This window comes from Bombus flavifrons, chromosome 11 (assembly GCF_040668555.2).
Source record: "Bombus flavifrons isolate JBK064 chromosome 11, iyBomFlav1_principal, whole genome shotgun sequence".
NCBI classification, from domain to species: Eukaryota; Metazoa; Arthropoda; class Insecta; order Hymenoptera; family Apidae; genus Bombus; species Bombus flavifrons.
The window spans coordinates 9,611,889-9,629,498 of record NC_138452.1 but is presented as its reverse complement, the minus strand read 5'-3'; the positions used below and the strand labels follow the sequence as shown (position 1 = coordinate 9,629,498).

At 29.8% G+C, this 17,610-nt stretch overlaps 4 protein-coding genes across 7 annotated transcripts; 2 read left to right on the top strand and 2 right to left on the bottom strand.

The window, feature by feature from the left end:
* The first annotated feature begins 296 nt into the window (after positions 1 to 296).
* Positions 297 to 2,699, top strand: LOC138185304 (fidgetin-like protein 1). The gene is made up of 2 exons (XM_069124162.1): positions 297 to 730; positions 814 to 2,699. Exons 1-2 carry the CDS (start codon positions 576 to 578, stop codon positions 2,609 to 2,611), a joined length of 1,953 nt encoding a protein of 650 aa, XP_068980263.1. The 5' UTR covers positions 297 to 575; the 3' UTR covers positions 2,612 to 2,699.
* On the bottom strand, positions 2,670 to 4,933 carry LOC138185306 (uncharacterized). The gene is made up of 8 exons (XM_069124166.1): positions 4,462 to 4,933; positions 4,081 to 4,327; positions 3,898 to 4,023; positions 3,727 to 3,829; positions 3,517 to 3,640; positions 3,277 to 3,442; positions 3,066 to 3,194; positions 2,670 to 3,004 (listed from the first exon to the last, which is right to left on the bottom strand). Exons 1-8 carry the CDS (start codon positions 4,576 to 4,578, stop codon positions 2,829 to 2,831), a joined length of 1,188 nt encoding a protein of 395 aa, XP_068980267.1. The 5' UTR covers positions 4,579 to 4,933; the 3' UTR covers positions 2,670 to 2,828.
* A 153-nt stretch (positions 4,934 to 5,086) lies between these two features.
* On the top strand, positions 5,087 to 10,229 carry Art3 (arginine methyltransferase 3). Of its 2 annotated transcripts, XM_069124164.1 has the most exons (9): positions 5,087 to 5,437; positions 5,509 to 5,636; positions 5,917 to 6,270; positions 6,356 to 6,525; positions 6,592 to 6,750; positions 6,819 to 7,006; positions 7,084 to 7,310; positions 7,398 to 7,757; positions 7,833 to 10,229. In XM_069124164.1, exons 2-9 carry the CDS (start codon positions 5,624 to 5,626, stop codon positions 7,940 to 7,942), a joined length of 1,581 nt encoding a protein of 526 aa, XP_068980265.1. In that variant the 5' UTR covers positions 5,087 to 5,437; positions 5,509 to 5,623; the 3' UTR covers positions 7,943 to 10,229. The 2 variants fall into 2 exon arrangements, with proteins under 2 accessions (XP_068980265.1, XP_068980264.1); XM_069124163.1 differs by having other exon boundaries at positions 5,089 to 5,636.
* On the bottom strand, positions 9,301 to 13,437 carry LOC138185307 (ETS-related transcription factor Elf-5). 3 transcript variants are annotated; one of them, XM_069124168.1, is made up of 9 exons: positions 13,071 to 13,437; positions 12,893 to 13,005; positions 12,700 to 12,811; positions 11,283 to 11,415; positions 10,705 to 10,959; positions 10,481 to 10,552; positions 10,308 to 10,394; positions 10,035 to 10,230; positions 9,301 to 9,957 (listed from the first exon to the last, which is right to left on the bottom strand). In XM_069124168.1, exons 4-9 carry the CDS (start codon positions 11,359 to 11,361, stop codon positions 9,846 to 9,848), a joined length of 801 nt encoding a protein of 266 aa, XP_068980269.1. In that variant the 5' UTR covers positions 11,362 to 11,415; positions 12,700 to 12,811; positions 12,893 to 13,005; positions 13,071 to 13,437; the 3' UTR covers positions 9,301 to 9,845. The 3 variants fall into 3 exon arrangements, with proteins under 3 accessions (XP_068980269.1, XP_068980268.1, XP_068980270.1); XM_069124167.1 differs by lacking the exons at positions 12,700 to 12,811; positions 12,893 to 13,005 and having other exon boundaries at positions 13,071 to 13,435; XM_069124169.1 differs by lacking the exons at positions 12,700 to 12,811; positions 12,893 to 13,005; positions 13,071 to 13,437 and adding an exon at positions 11,481 to 12,566.
* Between the last annotated feature and the right edge of the window lie 4,173 nt (positions 13,438 to 17,610).

The following is a 17,610-nucleotide window of genomic DNA, read 5'->3' as shown; positions in this document are numbered from 1 at the left end:
ATTAATACACTATTTACGTATATTTGCCATTTTTATGTTAAGATTAATCTTTTATTTATAAATTAAGAATAAAAATAACATGTATACAAATCAAACCAGAAGTGAACAACAGGATAAGGGCATTATTCAATATATATTTTTGTAGCACAGTTTAAGTTCACAAATAATGTTACCACTTTGATGTTGTTTCCAATGTTACCGATTCAGCAATAGTCAAGTAGCAGTACCGACCGTTAAAAAAACAGAGATCTTGTTATTGACAGTCAAGGTACAGGGGGCGTAAAAATCTCCGTGATTTTTTTCACGATCGGTATTTCAGAACGTGAGACAGGAAAGTCCAAATCCCAAATTATGAATGTGAATGTTGTTGATTTGAAATTCGAAATTATACATTTGTATAAATAATTACATTATAAATTTTATTATCATCGATAGTAGTTACATATGTTTTGTTAATTCTTCCTGTCTAATTGATGAATTGAAAAAGTAATTTACAGCTGACTATTTATTTATGTTACATTATAATAGAAGATTAAATAAAATTTATGTTAATACAATATTTTTGAGAGACAAATATGGCTACTATTGATGCAGAAACTAATAAGGAGAAGAATAATTTCTTAGCTGCATATCACATCCTAAAATTTTCAAAAAATGATAAAGATGATACAGAAGTTGTAGACATTGAACGTAGATGTTTTGCTATGAAATATTTAACAGCAAAACAATGGTAAGTTGTATATTTTTTTCCTCTATTCAGATATAAGTAATTTATTCAATGTATCAAATACATACATAAATTATTTCATTTAGTGAATCAGAAGATGTAGCAGCTTGTCTACTTCAAAGAAGTTTGGAAGATTATCAAAACTTAATGGAAAATAGAGATGGGATAAATAATTATTGGAAACAATGTAAGTTACAAATACCAAAGATCAATAGTAATCCACAGAAATGGAAGTCAGGTTTATGCGATATAAATATGGCACTAAATTTTGTGAAATCTTTACCTTGCCAAGATAATAATACCATGCCATGTCATACAAGATTATTTAATGACAGACATGTGGAGAATATCATTAATATATGGAAAAATAAAGAAACTGAATCAAGAAATAGAAAGATAAGTACTCAAGCAAAACCAAACCTTAGTCAGAGTTCAAATGCAAGTAGTAAAAAAGAAGTTGAAAATAACATGCAATGTGAAATTGATAAATCATTATTTTCATCCAATAGCTCTACAGATGAAAGTATTAGCACACAAATGAGTTATAATAAACAATCTAAGACTTATTCTGTCAATCAAGAAAATCAAATTTATGCGCGACAAAGGCTTGTCAAGTTTGAATCTAGATCAAACTTTAAATTTACAAGAGAAGATTCATTTAAAGCATCTAAAAATAATCAGGACCAATCGAATTACCACAGAAATAATATGAAATTAAAAACACAAGTTTCTGTTCAGCATAATGAAGAAGATCCTAATACTGTTAAATCTAAAATAAGCTTTTTCAAAACTGCTAGAGATGAACTAAATGTGCAGCAAATGAAAGCTAATAAGCCAATGCAAAAAAAGACTCTAGGAGGGAAGGGATCTGTTAATTCTAAATTTGTTTGTCCATTTAAAAGGGAAAAAGAGAAAACTCAGGAAAACACATACAATAATGAAAGTGACACAATAGAAGATGAGAGATTAAAAAATGTAGAATCAAAAATGGTTGAACTAATCAAGAATGAAATAATGGATTCAAAGACAACTATTTGTTGGGATGATATAGCTGGTTTAGAATACGCGAAAAAGATTATAAAGGAAGTAATTGTGTATCCTATGTTGAGACCTGATATTTTCACTGGTTTACGTCGACCACCTAAAGGAATTTTATTATTTGGTCCACCAGGTACAGGGAAAACACTTATAGGAAAATGTATAGCATCGCAAAGCAAATCAACGTTTTTTTCAATATCTGCAAGCTCTTTAACTTCAAAATGGATAGGTGAGGGAGAAAAAATGGTCAGAGCATTATTTGCTGTTGCTAAGGTTTATCAGCCATCAGTGATTTTTGTTGATGAAATAGATTCACTGCTCACTCAAAGATCTGAAACTGAGCATGAAAGTTCTAGGAGATTAAAAACTGAATTTTTGGTGCAATTAGATGGAGCTACAACTGCAGATGAAGATCGCATTTTAATTGTAGGAGCAACAAATAGACCACACGAACTAGACGAGGCAGCACGTAGACGACTGGTTAAAAGATTGTATGTTCCTCTACCTGAATTCCAAGCTCGTAAACAGATCATAAATAATCTATTAATAACTGTTCCACATAATCTTACTGAAGAAGATATAAATAATGTAGCTGAACAGTCAAAAGGATATTCCGGAGCCGATATGTCGAATTTATGTAAAGAAGCTAGCATGGGACCAATTAGAAGTATTCCATTTAGTCAATTAGAGAATATTAGAAAAGAAGATGTCAGACAAGTAACAGTCGATGATTTCAAGGAAGCACTGGTACATGTACGTCCTAGTGTATCAGAATCAAGTCTAACAACTTACGTTGAATGGGATGCTATATATGGAACTGGAACAGCACAGAATTATAAAGCATAACACATACTTTTACCATTTTTATACTAGTATTACAGTGTATTTTTGTACAGTACAAATTTTTATAACAAAAATATTTTTGCGCTATAGCGAACAACTTCTTAATAATTACAATCAAAAACTCAAATTTTCATTTATTATTATATTATAAATAAAACTTAATTTATAAAAAATTTTACATTAGTCTTATAATTACATTTTGGTTTGCTTAAAGAGTATATCACATAAACTTAACAATATAGAATTTTTTGTGGTAACCAATAATTAAATATTCCTCAATATTAACCATTATATTTAATGAAATAACAGTTGAGGAGTCAGGACACAATTTGTTTGAATTAATAGCATTAAAATCAATTGCTCCAAAATCGTTTATATAATATATATGAACATTTCCTGCATAGAAGTAATTATTTAATACAATTGTAAATAATCTTATATTAAATAGAAAGATTACCTGAGTCCAATCCCAAAATGAGTACATGCGCATATATTAAAATTGCAGTAGGTGTCCCATGTAAAATAGGAAATAAATTATAGATTTTCCATTCTTTTCCTTGTACCAAAAAACCCACATATCCATATTCTATAATAATTGCATTATTGAAATATTTTATTAATTTTATATGATTATTTTATATATCTATTTAGTGTATATAATTTCTTACCTGTAATACAGGCTATTATATTTGGTTTAAATACATAATAACGACGAATTCTTATATTTAGTGGTTGAACACGTGTATAAGAGTTCACGTGTATAAGTGTATAATCCTTTTGATTTGCATTCAAAGTCAAATCTACACAGCGCCCTCCTTTTGTATATAAAAGTACCTAAGTCACAATTTAATTTAAATAATAAATCAAGAAATTATAATTTCTTTATATAGTTACTCCATTATTATTACTTTATTATTGTCTGCACCAATAGCAATAATATTATCTGAATCAAGTTCATACACAGTTTTTGGTATTGATCCCACAATACTTATTATATTATGCATGGCGATATAGCAATAACTGTAACTTGTACTATTAAATGTTTAATATTTAGTAATGATCACATTGATTGTTTTGATTATAGTTGTTTTGATTATAGTGTGTCCTTTAAATCATACCAAATTAACTTTCCATGGGTTCTATCAATTGGCTTCAATGTACTCACATCCCAAAAGCATATGTGATTATTTATAGAACTAGATATACAAACAATACTTGTTTCTATAAAATATAAATGATTAATTAGAAACCTTCTTATCAGATTTTTGTTTAGTAAAATTTATGAATACCATCTCTGAGAAGCTTTACACTTTCTATATATTCCATATGATCAACTATATGTTTGCTTGTCCGTAAATTAGGAATATTGTAAAAATAAACGAATCCTGCAGATGTCCCCATTGCTAATAGGTTTCCTACAAAACACATTTGTTATGAATACTAAATACAATTTTGTATTTTTAATGTATTACCTGAAGTATCTATACAAGTAATATATTCTGAATGATGGTCTTTTAATGGCTTAATACATTTACTTTGTGCATTACATTTTTTCATGTTTTTGCATTTAATCCATAATTTATACATAGCTATCCAAAATTTAACATCATGTTTCTCATTAAAATTAGTATATTTCTTTGGACTCAATGTTTCGCATAAAGTGGTCCAAAAATGTTCAGGAATTTTATCTTTGCACAATTTATGCCACAGGGTACTTTGCTATAACGAATAAGCCAGAAAAATAATTGGGAGATTAAATACGAATATGTATTAATAATAATGTATTATGTGGGTATACATACTCATTCTGTTAAAAGCACACAAGTTTTGTAGTAAAAATTATAATTATTTACCTGCAATACTTTATCGATAATTTCCTTCCAACATTTACAAATTATTTTCAAATTTATAAGTGTTAGTGGATCGACGTACAAAAATATATGTTCCCATATATCGGGAGGGAAAATCATTGTCGTATTATAAATCAAACAAATTAAACGTAACTAAATGAAAAATGTTCAAGATTTTCAGCTATAACATATGTATTTCCTGTTAGCTGCTTGCTACGTTCTATGCTATAAATGTATGTAAAGTTTTTATCGATTGTTATCGACTTTCATCGCAATGTTGTTGCGTGTTACGTTCGAAACAATTTTGAAAATTCCTGAAATTTCCATTCATAATTGCGTCGGTGATTATGAAAGTGGGGTAAGTTTTATATTCTTTTTTTCAAGATATTTAGATATCTAGACTTTTACATTTGGGTAAAAGTACTTTTACATGATAAAACAAAATATTTCACGGCAAATTCTTAATTTTATAGTACACATTCTTTTTTAGATAAAATTTTTAATTAATTACAAGATTTTTAACTGCTGAACAAATTTACGAAAATATTTTATGTTACTGTAACATAAATCGATGTAATATGTACTGAATGATAAATGAGATTTTTTAATTTTCTACTCAGTAACTTTCATAATCACCGGCGCAAAATTTGTTCGATGAGTGACTCCATTTATGTTACTAAATTTAATAATTGTTGAAGAAGTATGATTAAATCTATTTGAGAGCTTTTACATAAAATGCTTAATGTTTATAAGAAGAATCATTTTATTTCATCATATGTCAAGAACTACATAGAAGTTATAGAATTTATAGGGTAGGTCGAAGTTCCGTTGTATGTTACATATCGGAGAAAGTGTTCCAGTTTCAGTGCAAGATTCATTAAGAGGATAAAAAAAGCTTAAAAAGGTCAAGAGCATTTGATGTCGAGTCGAATCAATAAATATTAAATTATAGTTTAAAGAGGACCATCTACGCCAAAAATTTTGTATTGGCTAGGAACGTAATGTGACATAGAAAATATTGATTTGACATTAAGCCAGAGCTTTTACCAGGTTCTGCACGTGTACGGATGAGTGGAATCTCTAACCTTGAAAATTTTAAACAATCTCGTCTCTATAAGAATAACTGTAGCAAATTCACTTCATTCATTATATAATTAATTGCAAAATGACAGATCAAGGTATATATATATTTTGTCATTTATATACTTATATATAATACAAATTAAGAATAAACATTTATAGCTAGCAATCACATATTACATTTTGATTATTTGGAAAATTTTTGATATTGTATATCTAATATAATAATAATTTAAAAAATTATATAAATATTTTAAAATTTATTCAGTAATTTTCTGAATTACCAAACCGTTGCATTTTTCTATTGATATTAAATTTTAATATTATTGATAACACTTAATATAAAGTTGATTGTTTTTAATGTTTTTCATTCCTTAGCTATTTCTTCAAAAGATAATTACGAATGTGAAATGGATGGAACAAGTGATGATGACAGCGGAGATGATTGGGAAGAAGTGACAGAAGATTTTGAATCTATACCGTGCCTTTTTTGTAATGAAGTTGCCAATAACTTTTCTATGGCACTAGAGCATCTAATAGCTTCACATAGATTTGATTTAAAAAACTTTATAATCAAACATTCTTTAGATACTTATTCGTATATTAAATTGATTAATTTTATTAGACATAAAAATGTTTTACCTGATCAGCTAAATGCATTGAACATAAAAACATGGGAAAGTGAGGAATACTTAAGACCTGTTATAGAAGATGACCCTTGGTTAATGTTTGGTAAGTATGAATACAATTAAATTCATTACAAATTAGTGTTTCTTAAATTATATTTGATTTTTATTTATTATTTCTGCACACAAAGATATTGAAGATTTAGAAGAAAAGACAACGAAGCCTATTGCATATACTGTGAATTCAGAAAATGGGTGTGTCACATTATCTGAGGCACATTTTGCTGAATTACAAAGAACAATACAAACACTTAGAGCACAATTGGAACAACGTGAATCAGCATGTCTTTTGGCAATACAGGTATTCACATAAAAAGCTTAATGTCTATATACCAAATAAAACAGATATTAAAACATTCAATTCTAGCAAATAGATGAAATGGCAGAAAAAGCACAAAAATTGATCTTAGATGGTGATTTAGATGAAAACAATACTCTCAGCTCTTCTGGTAATTCTAATTGTAATGTTGATAAGGGTTACTTTAATATTTACAGCCATTTTGCTATACACCATGAGATGTTAACAGTATGTATATGTATATTTTTTGAATAATGAGTATGATTCTTTAATAATGAGTACAATTATTTTTACAGGACAAAGTACGAACCGAAAGTTATAGAGATGCATTCTTAACAAATGCTAACAGATTTGGTAATTGTGTGATATTAGATGTTGGTTGTGGAACTGGAATTCTGTCTATGTTTGCAGCAAAAACTGGATGTCGCAAAGTAATTAGTGTTGATCAATCAAATGTAATATATCATGCAATCGATATAGTGAGGTAAATAGAATATAATAAATAGCACTTTCAATATTTGGTTTTTCTTATCTAACATGATCTTTTTTAATATATCATAGAGAAAATAATTTAAGTGACATTATCACTTTAAAAAAAGGTCGGCTGGAAGACATTAATCTCGATGAAGATAAAGTAGATGCGATTGTGTCTGAGTGGATGGGATATTTCCTTCTATTCGAGGGTATGTTAGATACAGTGATATATGCGAGAGATAACTATTTGACCCCTGGTGGAATACTTCTTCCTAATAGATGCACACTCAGTATTGTGGGAAGTGGAGATACTAGTATGTATCTTTGAAATAATAGAATTATATAATATTTTTAAATTTACTCTTTCTATTTTATTATTTTTATCTTATCAATTTTTGTAGGGAGATATGTCGAACTCATTGATTATTGGTCGAACGTGTATGGTTTTAAAATGAGCTGTATGAAAGCGGAGGCTTTACGTGAACCGAGTATAGAGATTTGTAACGCCGACGAATTAATAACTAGCACTGTTGAGATACAAGCATTCGATTTATACAAAGTAACGAAAGATTGCGTAAATTTTTCATCGCCTTTCGAGTTTAAAGTAAAAAAGACTGGATCGTTAACTGCGATTGTTGGCTATTTTGATATCTTCTTTGACTTGGACAATCCAATTTATTTTAGTACGGGACCTTATTCGCCTCCAACACATTGGAAGCAAACAGTATTTTCATTGAACGAACCTATTAGTATTACCGAAGGTAAGTTAAATAAAAATTGAAATAAAAATTATTGATTGTCAAATACAAGAAAATAAATATAAGAATTTTTTATAGGGGAAATTTTACGTGGTAAATTAGTCTGTCGTAGACATGTTAGAGATATTCGAGGACTCATGGTTACAATTCATATTAAGAATACTAGCCAGGTTTATTACTTAGAATAATCTAATGATATTCGCTTTGAAGTCTACTTAATAGACGTAAGTGCCAAAAAGGAAAAAAAAAGAAAAAGAAAAAAACAAATAACATAGGGTCCATAACAGCTTGCTGGCTATAAAATTGTTGACGACTATCATTAAAAATTAAATAATAGATGAAATATGGTTTAAAAAGCGTAGGAAAAATCGTTCAGTATCCGTATTTTTTATAGGATTGTGATTTACATTTTGAGTCCCTGTAAAACTGTAGAAATCATATAATCTCGTATAGATCGAAAGGTTTGACTCCTGCAATGATGAAGATAGACATAAACAATCTATATAAATAAGATTTTTTTACTTTATTATATACTTTTTTTTAATATATATAACCAAAGATTATACGTTGATTGTTTCCGTAAATTATCTTACATAATCACAACGCACATGCTTTCTACAGGATATCGTCGCAATTAATGCGAACTTTACGGTAGAGATTATTTACGATTCGTGCCTTTTTGATAGTCGATAAACTTAAACATTTATAATTGACCATAAAGTTAACATTTTGGAAGGTTAAGTAGTTCCGAGAAAAACGATATGATAGCGTTTCATTTTACAGTTCTGTCGAATTATGTAAAAAATTTTACGATGGTGTTAAAAAAGATATTTAAATACATACCCGGTTGCACAAATATTCTATTGATTCAAATAATGATAGTTCCAAATTTTTTAAATATTTCTTAATGATCATTTTAAATAATAATATTTTGTATTTGAAAAATGTATTTCAAAAAAAATGATCAAATTTAATTAGTGCAGTCGGGATTATTCTTACGCTTTTATTACGCAAACAACGATTTCGAGTTCGCTCGAGTTAAATTTAATCCAAGAATCCTATAAATAACTTCAACAAATGAATTAAAAAGGGAATATGCATAATTTTTACCAGCATATCTTCTTCCGCCACGATACTATGTATCTTGAATTTCAATATTTCATACTTGTTAATGACTAATCGAATCGTCCAGAATTTATTTAAAAATACAAATATTTTTGCCAGCTTTCTTGCATGTGCTATTGTAGAATAAGTATCCACATTTAATAATTAACCGTTAATGAAACGAAAATGAATTAACACCAATTATAAATCCGATATTTCATCTAATATAATTTATAAAAAAAAAATAATGTGATTATACTTCTTCTCGATTTCCTTTAAGACTATTCTAGGAAAAGAATTTATGGTGGACCTGTATTGGTTACGAACCTATAAAAATTTAGTTCCCTCTTTTGAAATTGCCTGGCATGTTGTTTGTAACCCAGGGTCAATTAAAAAAGTGCTTATGCTTCCAGATTAAGGTATGTAATACAACTCTGTGATATAAAAAAATAAGTAATAGTAAATTTATTTGATTGTAAGTCAGAAGGAATTAATGCCTTCCTTGATTATAATATGTGTACTTTTACATAAGTAATCTATTACGCTAATGCTTAAAATCAAATAAATTGAAAAAATCTTACAAGTTTAAATTATTTCGTATTCACATTTTGCTATCACGTATTTCTATAAATTCAGTCATACATATAAAAACCTCGTCATTTTTATTCATTTATACTGTTTTTTACGTTATTTAAATCTAGTCAGTATGTATCATCTATAATACTAGATCTTTTCTTCTTAGTCTTTTATTTAGATTATTCATTGCAAGTTGATACTCAAACGTTTCGATTCAATTAACAAAATACTTTCACTTCCTTTTTCAATATCAAAATATACATTGACAAATCTCTAATTGTAGAAACGTTATCTTTTTAAAGCAATTTTAAGATACATCCTGTGAGCGAAATTCACAATATTACTTTACAGGTCACAAACGTTACTTTTACTTTTTTGTACAATTTTTATAACAAATGCAATCCTAAACTTTTAATATCGGAAGTTTGGATTATCAGTTTGCCAACCCTTTGCATTTGGTCCAAATTGATAAACTAATCTTCTACCGAGTACAGGTTGAAAAATTTTGCTTTTATAATAGTACCTGAAAGAATATTTTTTATATAAAAATATTGCACAATCACCAAACATAATTTAAACAAAAAGTGAATGAAAAATTACCTCATTGCTCGACTCAGTTTCTCGTACGTCATTTTTGTGTTTCCTTTTCTTGAACCCCATCGTTTCGCGACCTCGTCGCTTTTAACGAACCGAAATTTCGCTTGAGAATAATCTTCCCAACAGATTAAACTTGGACACGTTTCTCGATTACGTAAGAGGTCTCTGATGAACTCCCAAAGCTTTCCCTGGCTAGTAGCTATATAACATTATATTAGTATCATTACATCATTGAATTAAGAAATATATACTTTAATTCAAAGTAAAAATGCTTACAATTTTTTTTTGGTTTTAATACTCTTGGTCTCCCTGGTGGCCGTTTGGTAGTTTGGTAATCAATACTATTATTATCTGATTCTGCGTCTACAAAAATAAAAACAATATTTACGTACTTTATTATAAAAAAAGATAATTGTTTTGTATTAAAAAATTCGAAGGATTTATATTACCTGATGTACTGTTGGAATTAATTCGCGCATATTCGTCTTCGGAATGAGGATGGATGGTATTAAATGGTGGAACTGTAATTACATAGTTTTGTTTTTACTAACTACTAATGACGACTGATTCTTAAATAAAAACTATCAATGAGATACAGCGAAATAATATTATGGTAGTTTATTACACTATTATTTTTTGTTATCAACATTCACACGTAATCACAATTACATACGTATATTCGAGATATGCTGAGAGTGGAGTAGGTCATAGAGTCGATCTCCGTACATAGGATCATGGTTGATAAAATCGTCTCTGGTAAAGGTGACCAACTCGTTTCCTGGTACCGCAAGACTATGTTGTATCAGACTATACGGTTGTCCGATATAAGATGCCGCAGACATCAACCAGTTTATTGTTTCTTCTTGACACCAGTTTCTAATAGGTTTATCAGACCAACCAGTACCATCAATTTCATTATTTTCATCACCTGTTGAATTGAAAAAATTGATACAAGTCGAAAATGAAAAATACATCAAGATAAAATGAAACGTACTTTTATAACATCATAAAACAAGATTATCTTTCAGAACAAATTGTTTGGAAAATATAATTACTACATAATAGCTGGTTCTATATGATTCTATATATAGATATATAAATAAATAATAATAATATTTTATATTGTAAAATGTATATTAATAAAATGTTAATGATATATTAATAAAATTAATATAATACTAATTATAATAATGACGTTTGAAAGTATTGATATAATCACTATTAATATAAATGAAAATATAGATGAATTACCAAAGTAACACTTTTTTCGGGGGGGTTCGTAACTACGCGTGGTCAGGGCATTAGTTTTCAATGTGACCAATGAGTCCATGTCCAGTACGAAATGATCATCGTCGTCATTTAGATTAGGAAACGAAGGGCACACCTGTAAACAGAACATATCGCATGACAAACAAATCCGAAACGAAATCGGGTTTCTACGTTAATGACCTTGTTGGCGTCTTCAACCGTCCTGTCTCTTTTTATCGCTAGAGACTGAGAAAAACGAGATCACTACAATCTCGTTTCCTTGGACTGGCTTTTATACGCGTACGACAAAGATATATACATATATGTATGTATTTACGTCTCGATTCTGGGCAGAGCATCTACATAAAACGGATATCGGTAATTTGAAATAAATAACCGCAAATCGTTGTTTCAAATGTTATTTATTTTGTATTACGTGGCTTCGAACGCTTTATGCAAAGTCAAGCATGCGGTAAATGATAATAATATCTTATATTAGTAAATTAGTGTGCATATAAGTGTTGCTTAGCCGCAATTAACTGATATGTAACATTATTGTTCCAAGTATCATATTTTTATAATTATTTTTGTCGTGTTTTATCTCTTTGTAGTAGTTTTTTCTTCGTAATTTCCAAATATTCAATAGAGAAAGTATCATATTTTAATTTTTAGTCTTTAAGTTATTATTAAATTTTGCATGGATGCATGTTAATCCTTGTAAACTTATTTGGACGCTGTAATGGGTGCTATTGATATCTTTTGATATATTTTCTTTTTTTTTTAATAATATGTATAAATGCAGCATATACAGTTTGCCACAAAAGCATTTGATACAACGACGGTCAGTAGATAGTCATATAGCCTTTTTCTCGATTAAAAAATTCCAACTAGCATCTGTGTCAATATTTGCGCAATAATTTACTGTATCAATACAATTGATACAGCATTGTCAGAAATATTGTTCTGTTCCGTAGAATTGACAACATTTTATTGCTCTCACAAATCATTTCACTAAATCTACAAATGCACTTGTTTCGCACTTAGGTGCGAATACTCGTACGATATAGACGCTCGAGTTATCGCGTCGCCGATCATCATCACTTTTCGTAGAAACGCAATTTTTACAATTTTGCAACTCTTTTCCAAACAGAACGATAAACTCTCGTACTAACTTGATAGAAATATATTTTAAATTTTTATTGTATCTAAAGAAAGAAATGGAACATCGTTTGATACCTCGTAAATCGGTTGTCAAAAACTTCGAACAGTTTTTCTATTTATAACTTCTTCTAATCCTTTTTATTCGTTACATTAAATTTACAAAAATCTTCTTTTTATTCGTTACATTAAATTTACAAAAATCTTTGATTAATCATTAGAAGTTAACACTGTAATTGTTCATTTCTCTATTCCACTTTACCTTAGTCTAAAGTACTTTAATGGCATTTCTTACGATATGCACGTATGAATTAAACGAAATAATTTTCCCAAACGTTTTATAGCTTTCCGTTTTTTCATACTCAAATATCAGTCTGGAATTCGAGAAAAACAGTATTTTTTTAGAAAGTTCATTATAGCACACTAGCGCTTCACGCGGTGCAGTACTAACAAACCTTTTTCTCTCTAGCACGTAAGGCTCACACATGCGTTCTTTCTCCAGAAAGATTACAGAACAGGTAAACAAGTAAAACTCATATAAAATAATCAAAAAACACCGTACAATCCACTAAAACCAATTCAAATAATCCAAACAGAACAACTTTACAACTTTTTTAGATAATCGTAACTCACCTCCACTAAGTCGGTTCTATCGTAACTACTGAACGGATCCATTATTAAGTTCATTCGATTCTTCAACTAAGCAAATACAAAGACTGTCGTACAAACGTAACAATATGTTCGTTACAGAGAAGTGTCACGATTTACGCGAAGGTAAATGTATGTCACAGCGCGGCGTGAACAAGTCGCATCACTGTCTGTTGGAAAACAGATCGAAAACAATTATACCTCAAACTAAACACGAGGTCGCGGCGTTGTCGCGCAACGCGATACTGATTGCCGGTCGCCGAAATGTCTCTGACGAAGACGCCAGGCGATGTGGTGACGCGAAAGACGTCAGCGGGAGTACCACGGGGACGGATAGCGCGGAAGAGCAGGTTTCAACGGGGATTTCCCGCTCTTTGGAATTGACCAATCATCGGCGACGTGCTTCACGATAGCTGACGCAATAATTGCGGATACACACCATTGGCGACGGTTGCCGAGATCCGGAGAATTCGAGACGAAAACGCAACCGAAAATATAGCTAACGCGACGGTTATTCCCCAAGTGGCTTCATTATTTTGCGATCCAACGAGGTCGACCGGACGGTGCACTGGGGTATCCGTATCATCGAAAATCTGGCCGAAAATTCATCTTCTTTAATTTTTCCTCAACTGTGAAATTTTCATTCTTAGGAAAAACCAAAGCAAGAATATTATATTTACAAATTTAATTTCTGCATCTTTGAAGTGATACATACGTGTAATAAATAAAGCTAAATTTTGATAATGGTCTCCTCAGCCCTTATATGCCGTATTTTTTATTGTTGTATCAACTATTCTCTTATGATAAACAATATTTTAAAATGGACTATAATTTATTCATGTTTTTTAAGAATGTCATGTATCACTTAAAATATCATCCTGTTATATTTCAGGATACATCCCAATTTAAAAAAAAAATTAATTGTAAAGAATGCTTTGTTATGCTTATAGTATAATCGCTCGAATTGAATTTCTTTAGCTATTGTAAGTAGAAATGATAATAATGTTACGTATTTTTTAAACCACTAGAATCATTTGGAATTAATTTGATAATGCGGATTCAATTTGCGATATAATGCAAGAGCGAAAGTTTAGAAAAAGAAACGGAATATCTTGCAGACTTTCGCCGAACCAAGAAAATTTTAAGAAGAACCTCAAGCGTTTAAATACAAAATGCATATCTCGCTTAAAGTAGGAGAGAAGAGGGTTGCATCATAAGGGGTTACAGTGTACTATTCAAAATTCTGACATGTAAAATAGATCCTCTGGTTTATATAAAAAGAGGTTTTTTTAGTATATATTTGGGCAAATATATGTTATGAAAAATTCATATGTGGCGTTTAAAATACATTTTTTCCAAACAAATACATAGGTTGTTTGCCGCCAAGTAGGAACACGTGTTGCGAAGATTCGAGTTTTCGCAGTTCAAATTACTAAATCAACCAAACGATATCAATCTTTTTTAAGGTTAAAAGGTTGTACGTCCAATCGGTTGTATATAAAATGATTCCGCAAAAACAAATAACAGATAAGAAATGATCGAATGTAATTAAGTGTGCATGTCTGTGTACAAATATCTTAAATATACTTTATACTTTCATTAACTAAACAACGCATGAAAGAGTTATCGGATATAAATATGTTGTCATAGATGGAATTTCATTCAATGATTTAATGTAATGATTTATAATAATACTAATTTGGGTCAGTAAGGAAAATTTTTCTAGTGAATAATATGCAGTTATAGAAGCATATAATTAATCTATTTAGTTAAATATATTTTAATTTCATGAAATATTTAAATTCGACTGCTTTAATTATCTTATAAAATCATTCTCACTCTCTCCAATCTTTTATAAAAATATATGCGACTTATATGCTGTATTTACAGATATCATTATATTAATAATCGTGTCTTCAAATATTTCCAGTCGATCTATGCTGTTGCGCGAAGCCAGAGTCTTGCGGTTAATCTAATTTCCATAAAATGGAAATCGCTATCGGGCTTCGATTTTTTCCTGGAAGTATCTTTTTTTAAAAAAAAAAAACATTTATTGCAAATCAGCAACGATTCAACGTATGAAACAGTTACGAAATAACCAGGAACAAAAATTCGTCTGTACGACAAGACTTCGTCGGTATTCCCGTGACATTGAGGCGTTTGAAGATCTCTACGAAGATTCCATTTTTTTTCTCTCTTACAGCGTTATTAATAGACACAAGTTGTTCGTCGCATAATTCTCAATAGATTGACTAGCTAGAACCAGTGTGAGAAAAAAAGAAAATGATACTCTGCAATAATGTGCACGTATACCAAATTTTCCTGGAATGTTGGAATACGTTTACATATAGTAGAGGTAAATAGATTGTCAATAATACAGAAATTATATTCTTAAACTTTGTATGTATCATGTATTATACATTTCAGAAATATTTTCAATGGATCCACTAATGTGTCCAATTCGTACGTTCTACCCTGTATATATATAATGTTTCCATCGCATTCGTCCAGACAAAATGCAATATTCGAAAAAGCTTCTCACATTGGCGGCGCCTATGGACTCGTTTATTTATAGTACGCCACGATGTCTCGACATCGGAGTGTAAACATGTCGGTACTACCATGGACTTCATTTTATTTTACGATGTACTTTTCTCTCCTTTTTTCTCTCATGCGCCTTCTTTTTTTCTTTTCCTTTCAATTACGTCTCTACACTGGGAAGAACGCGCTTTTTATCATAACCGCAATCCGTGAAACTCCTGGGGATTACTAATAACTGATTCGAGGAACTGTGATCGCGCAAACCTCGCCGAGCTTTGATTTTATATCGGCTCTTTCGAAACACTCTGTTTCCTGTAGAGAAATTGAAAAATCAACGAATAAAGTAAACGAAGAAGGAAAAAGGCAACAATGATAAAGAACAAAGATTATTTCGGTTCTGATGTTAATTAAGGAAGTTGTGGTATTTTAATCAGTCTATTTCATAAATTTAGACGAAAAATGTAAGGATTACATATCTGTGGTTCACTTTAATCGTTCTTTCATTTTTTATGCCGAAGAGTTGAAAAATTCCTCAGTAACTTCCGAACTTGTTCTTCCAATTGCGAGTCACTTTGTTTTTTAGCTTGAATATAGCCTATAGTACTCGTAAGATGAATCACTGACCTATCATAAGAATTGTGATAAAGACTCAATCGGAATAACAAATGGAATTTTCTTGAGGAAAACCTGAATATAATTTCTAAGGTCTCAGAGATCCCCATCCTTTGCATTACTTGGTAAAGTCCTTCTTTAAATTCTAATAATTTTGTTAAACTGCGATCTTGTCGATGTTGGTATATACTTATACTACACACGTATATACTTACTTTGTAGTTGTTGCTGAAATAAAAGAAATGGTCGTTTCGTTGGTTGTCCAGGTTAAAGCATCCCTGATCACATTTACTAGGTTACAGTTTTTGTGTATCTCGGTTTGCTCCACTATCCAGATAGATGTTGATTAACATCAGGAAAGACCTATAAGGTGTCCCAATAATCCTTTGATAATCTTTGTTATTTTTAGAAATGTGATGTAAGGTCACTCACAAAGCTTGGATATTTTAAAATTTTACAATTATTTTTTAATTATTATATTACGAAGAAGTCCATGACACGTAAAGATAACATAAATAATCATTTCTTTATAAACGGAAGATTTTCAGATATTTCAAATTTACATCTATTGATATATTGTATTGATATAAATGGTCAATATTTTGAGCATCTCTCGTTCTTTAGCCCCTTCGTTTATTGTCGAATGAGATTGTATTAGACGTCATTGAAATCGTCTGAACGAAGTCTTTTAAAGTAAGATTATTTATTAAAATAAAATTGATTGTTGTTTTTATACTTTGATGCAATCTCATTAAATATGTAGAAATTCTATGCGATTAGCTTTTGCGCAAGATTCATTGAAGATCGTAATGCATCGCACCGCGTTTATATAAAATCACAAAATGAAATTATAAATGATTATATTACACGTTAATGGTTATCCTTAACCGGCAAACACAAAAATTCTGTCGTCCTCTTAATTTTCATCCATTTATCGGAATATCAGGATCAGAAATGATTGCATGTCGAAAAAGAAATAATCTACTTGTTTGAATAAAGTAGTTGTATGCAAATTTCAAGTCATGTACAATACATACGATCACAACTGAGAAATATTTAATAGCATCGATATGTGAACACTTATCGAAAGTTCACGTCCTGTTAAATTAATATCTTTTGAAGGTATTAAGATATAAAATTCAATGAAGATACTCACTGCCCTGTAAATATAAAATTTTTGTTATCATTATACGAAAAATTCACCAAACAGTCCAACGTTAAATAATATATTTATGTATATCGATATATTATACCTATTCTGAATTATAAACTTCACATACAAAACAAACATACAAAAATACAAACGTCCCAATATGATCAATCATTAGGAATAAAAACATTTACCAAAGTTTTTGTCACGAAAAGAAATTTT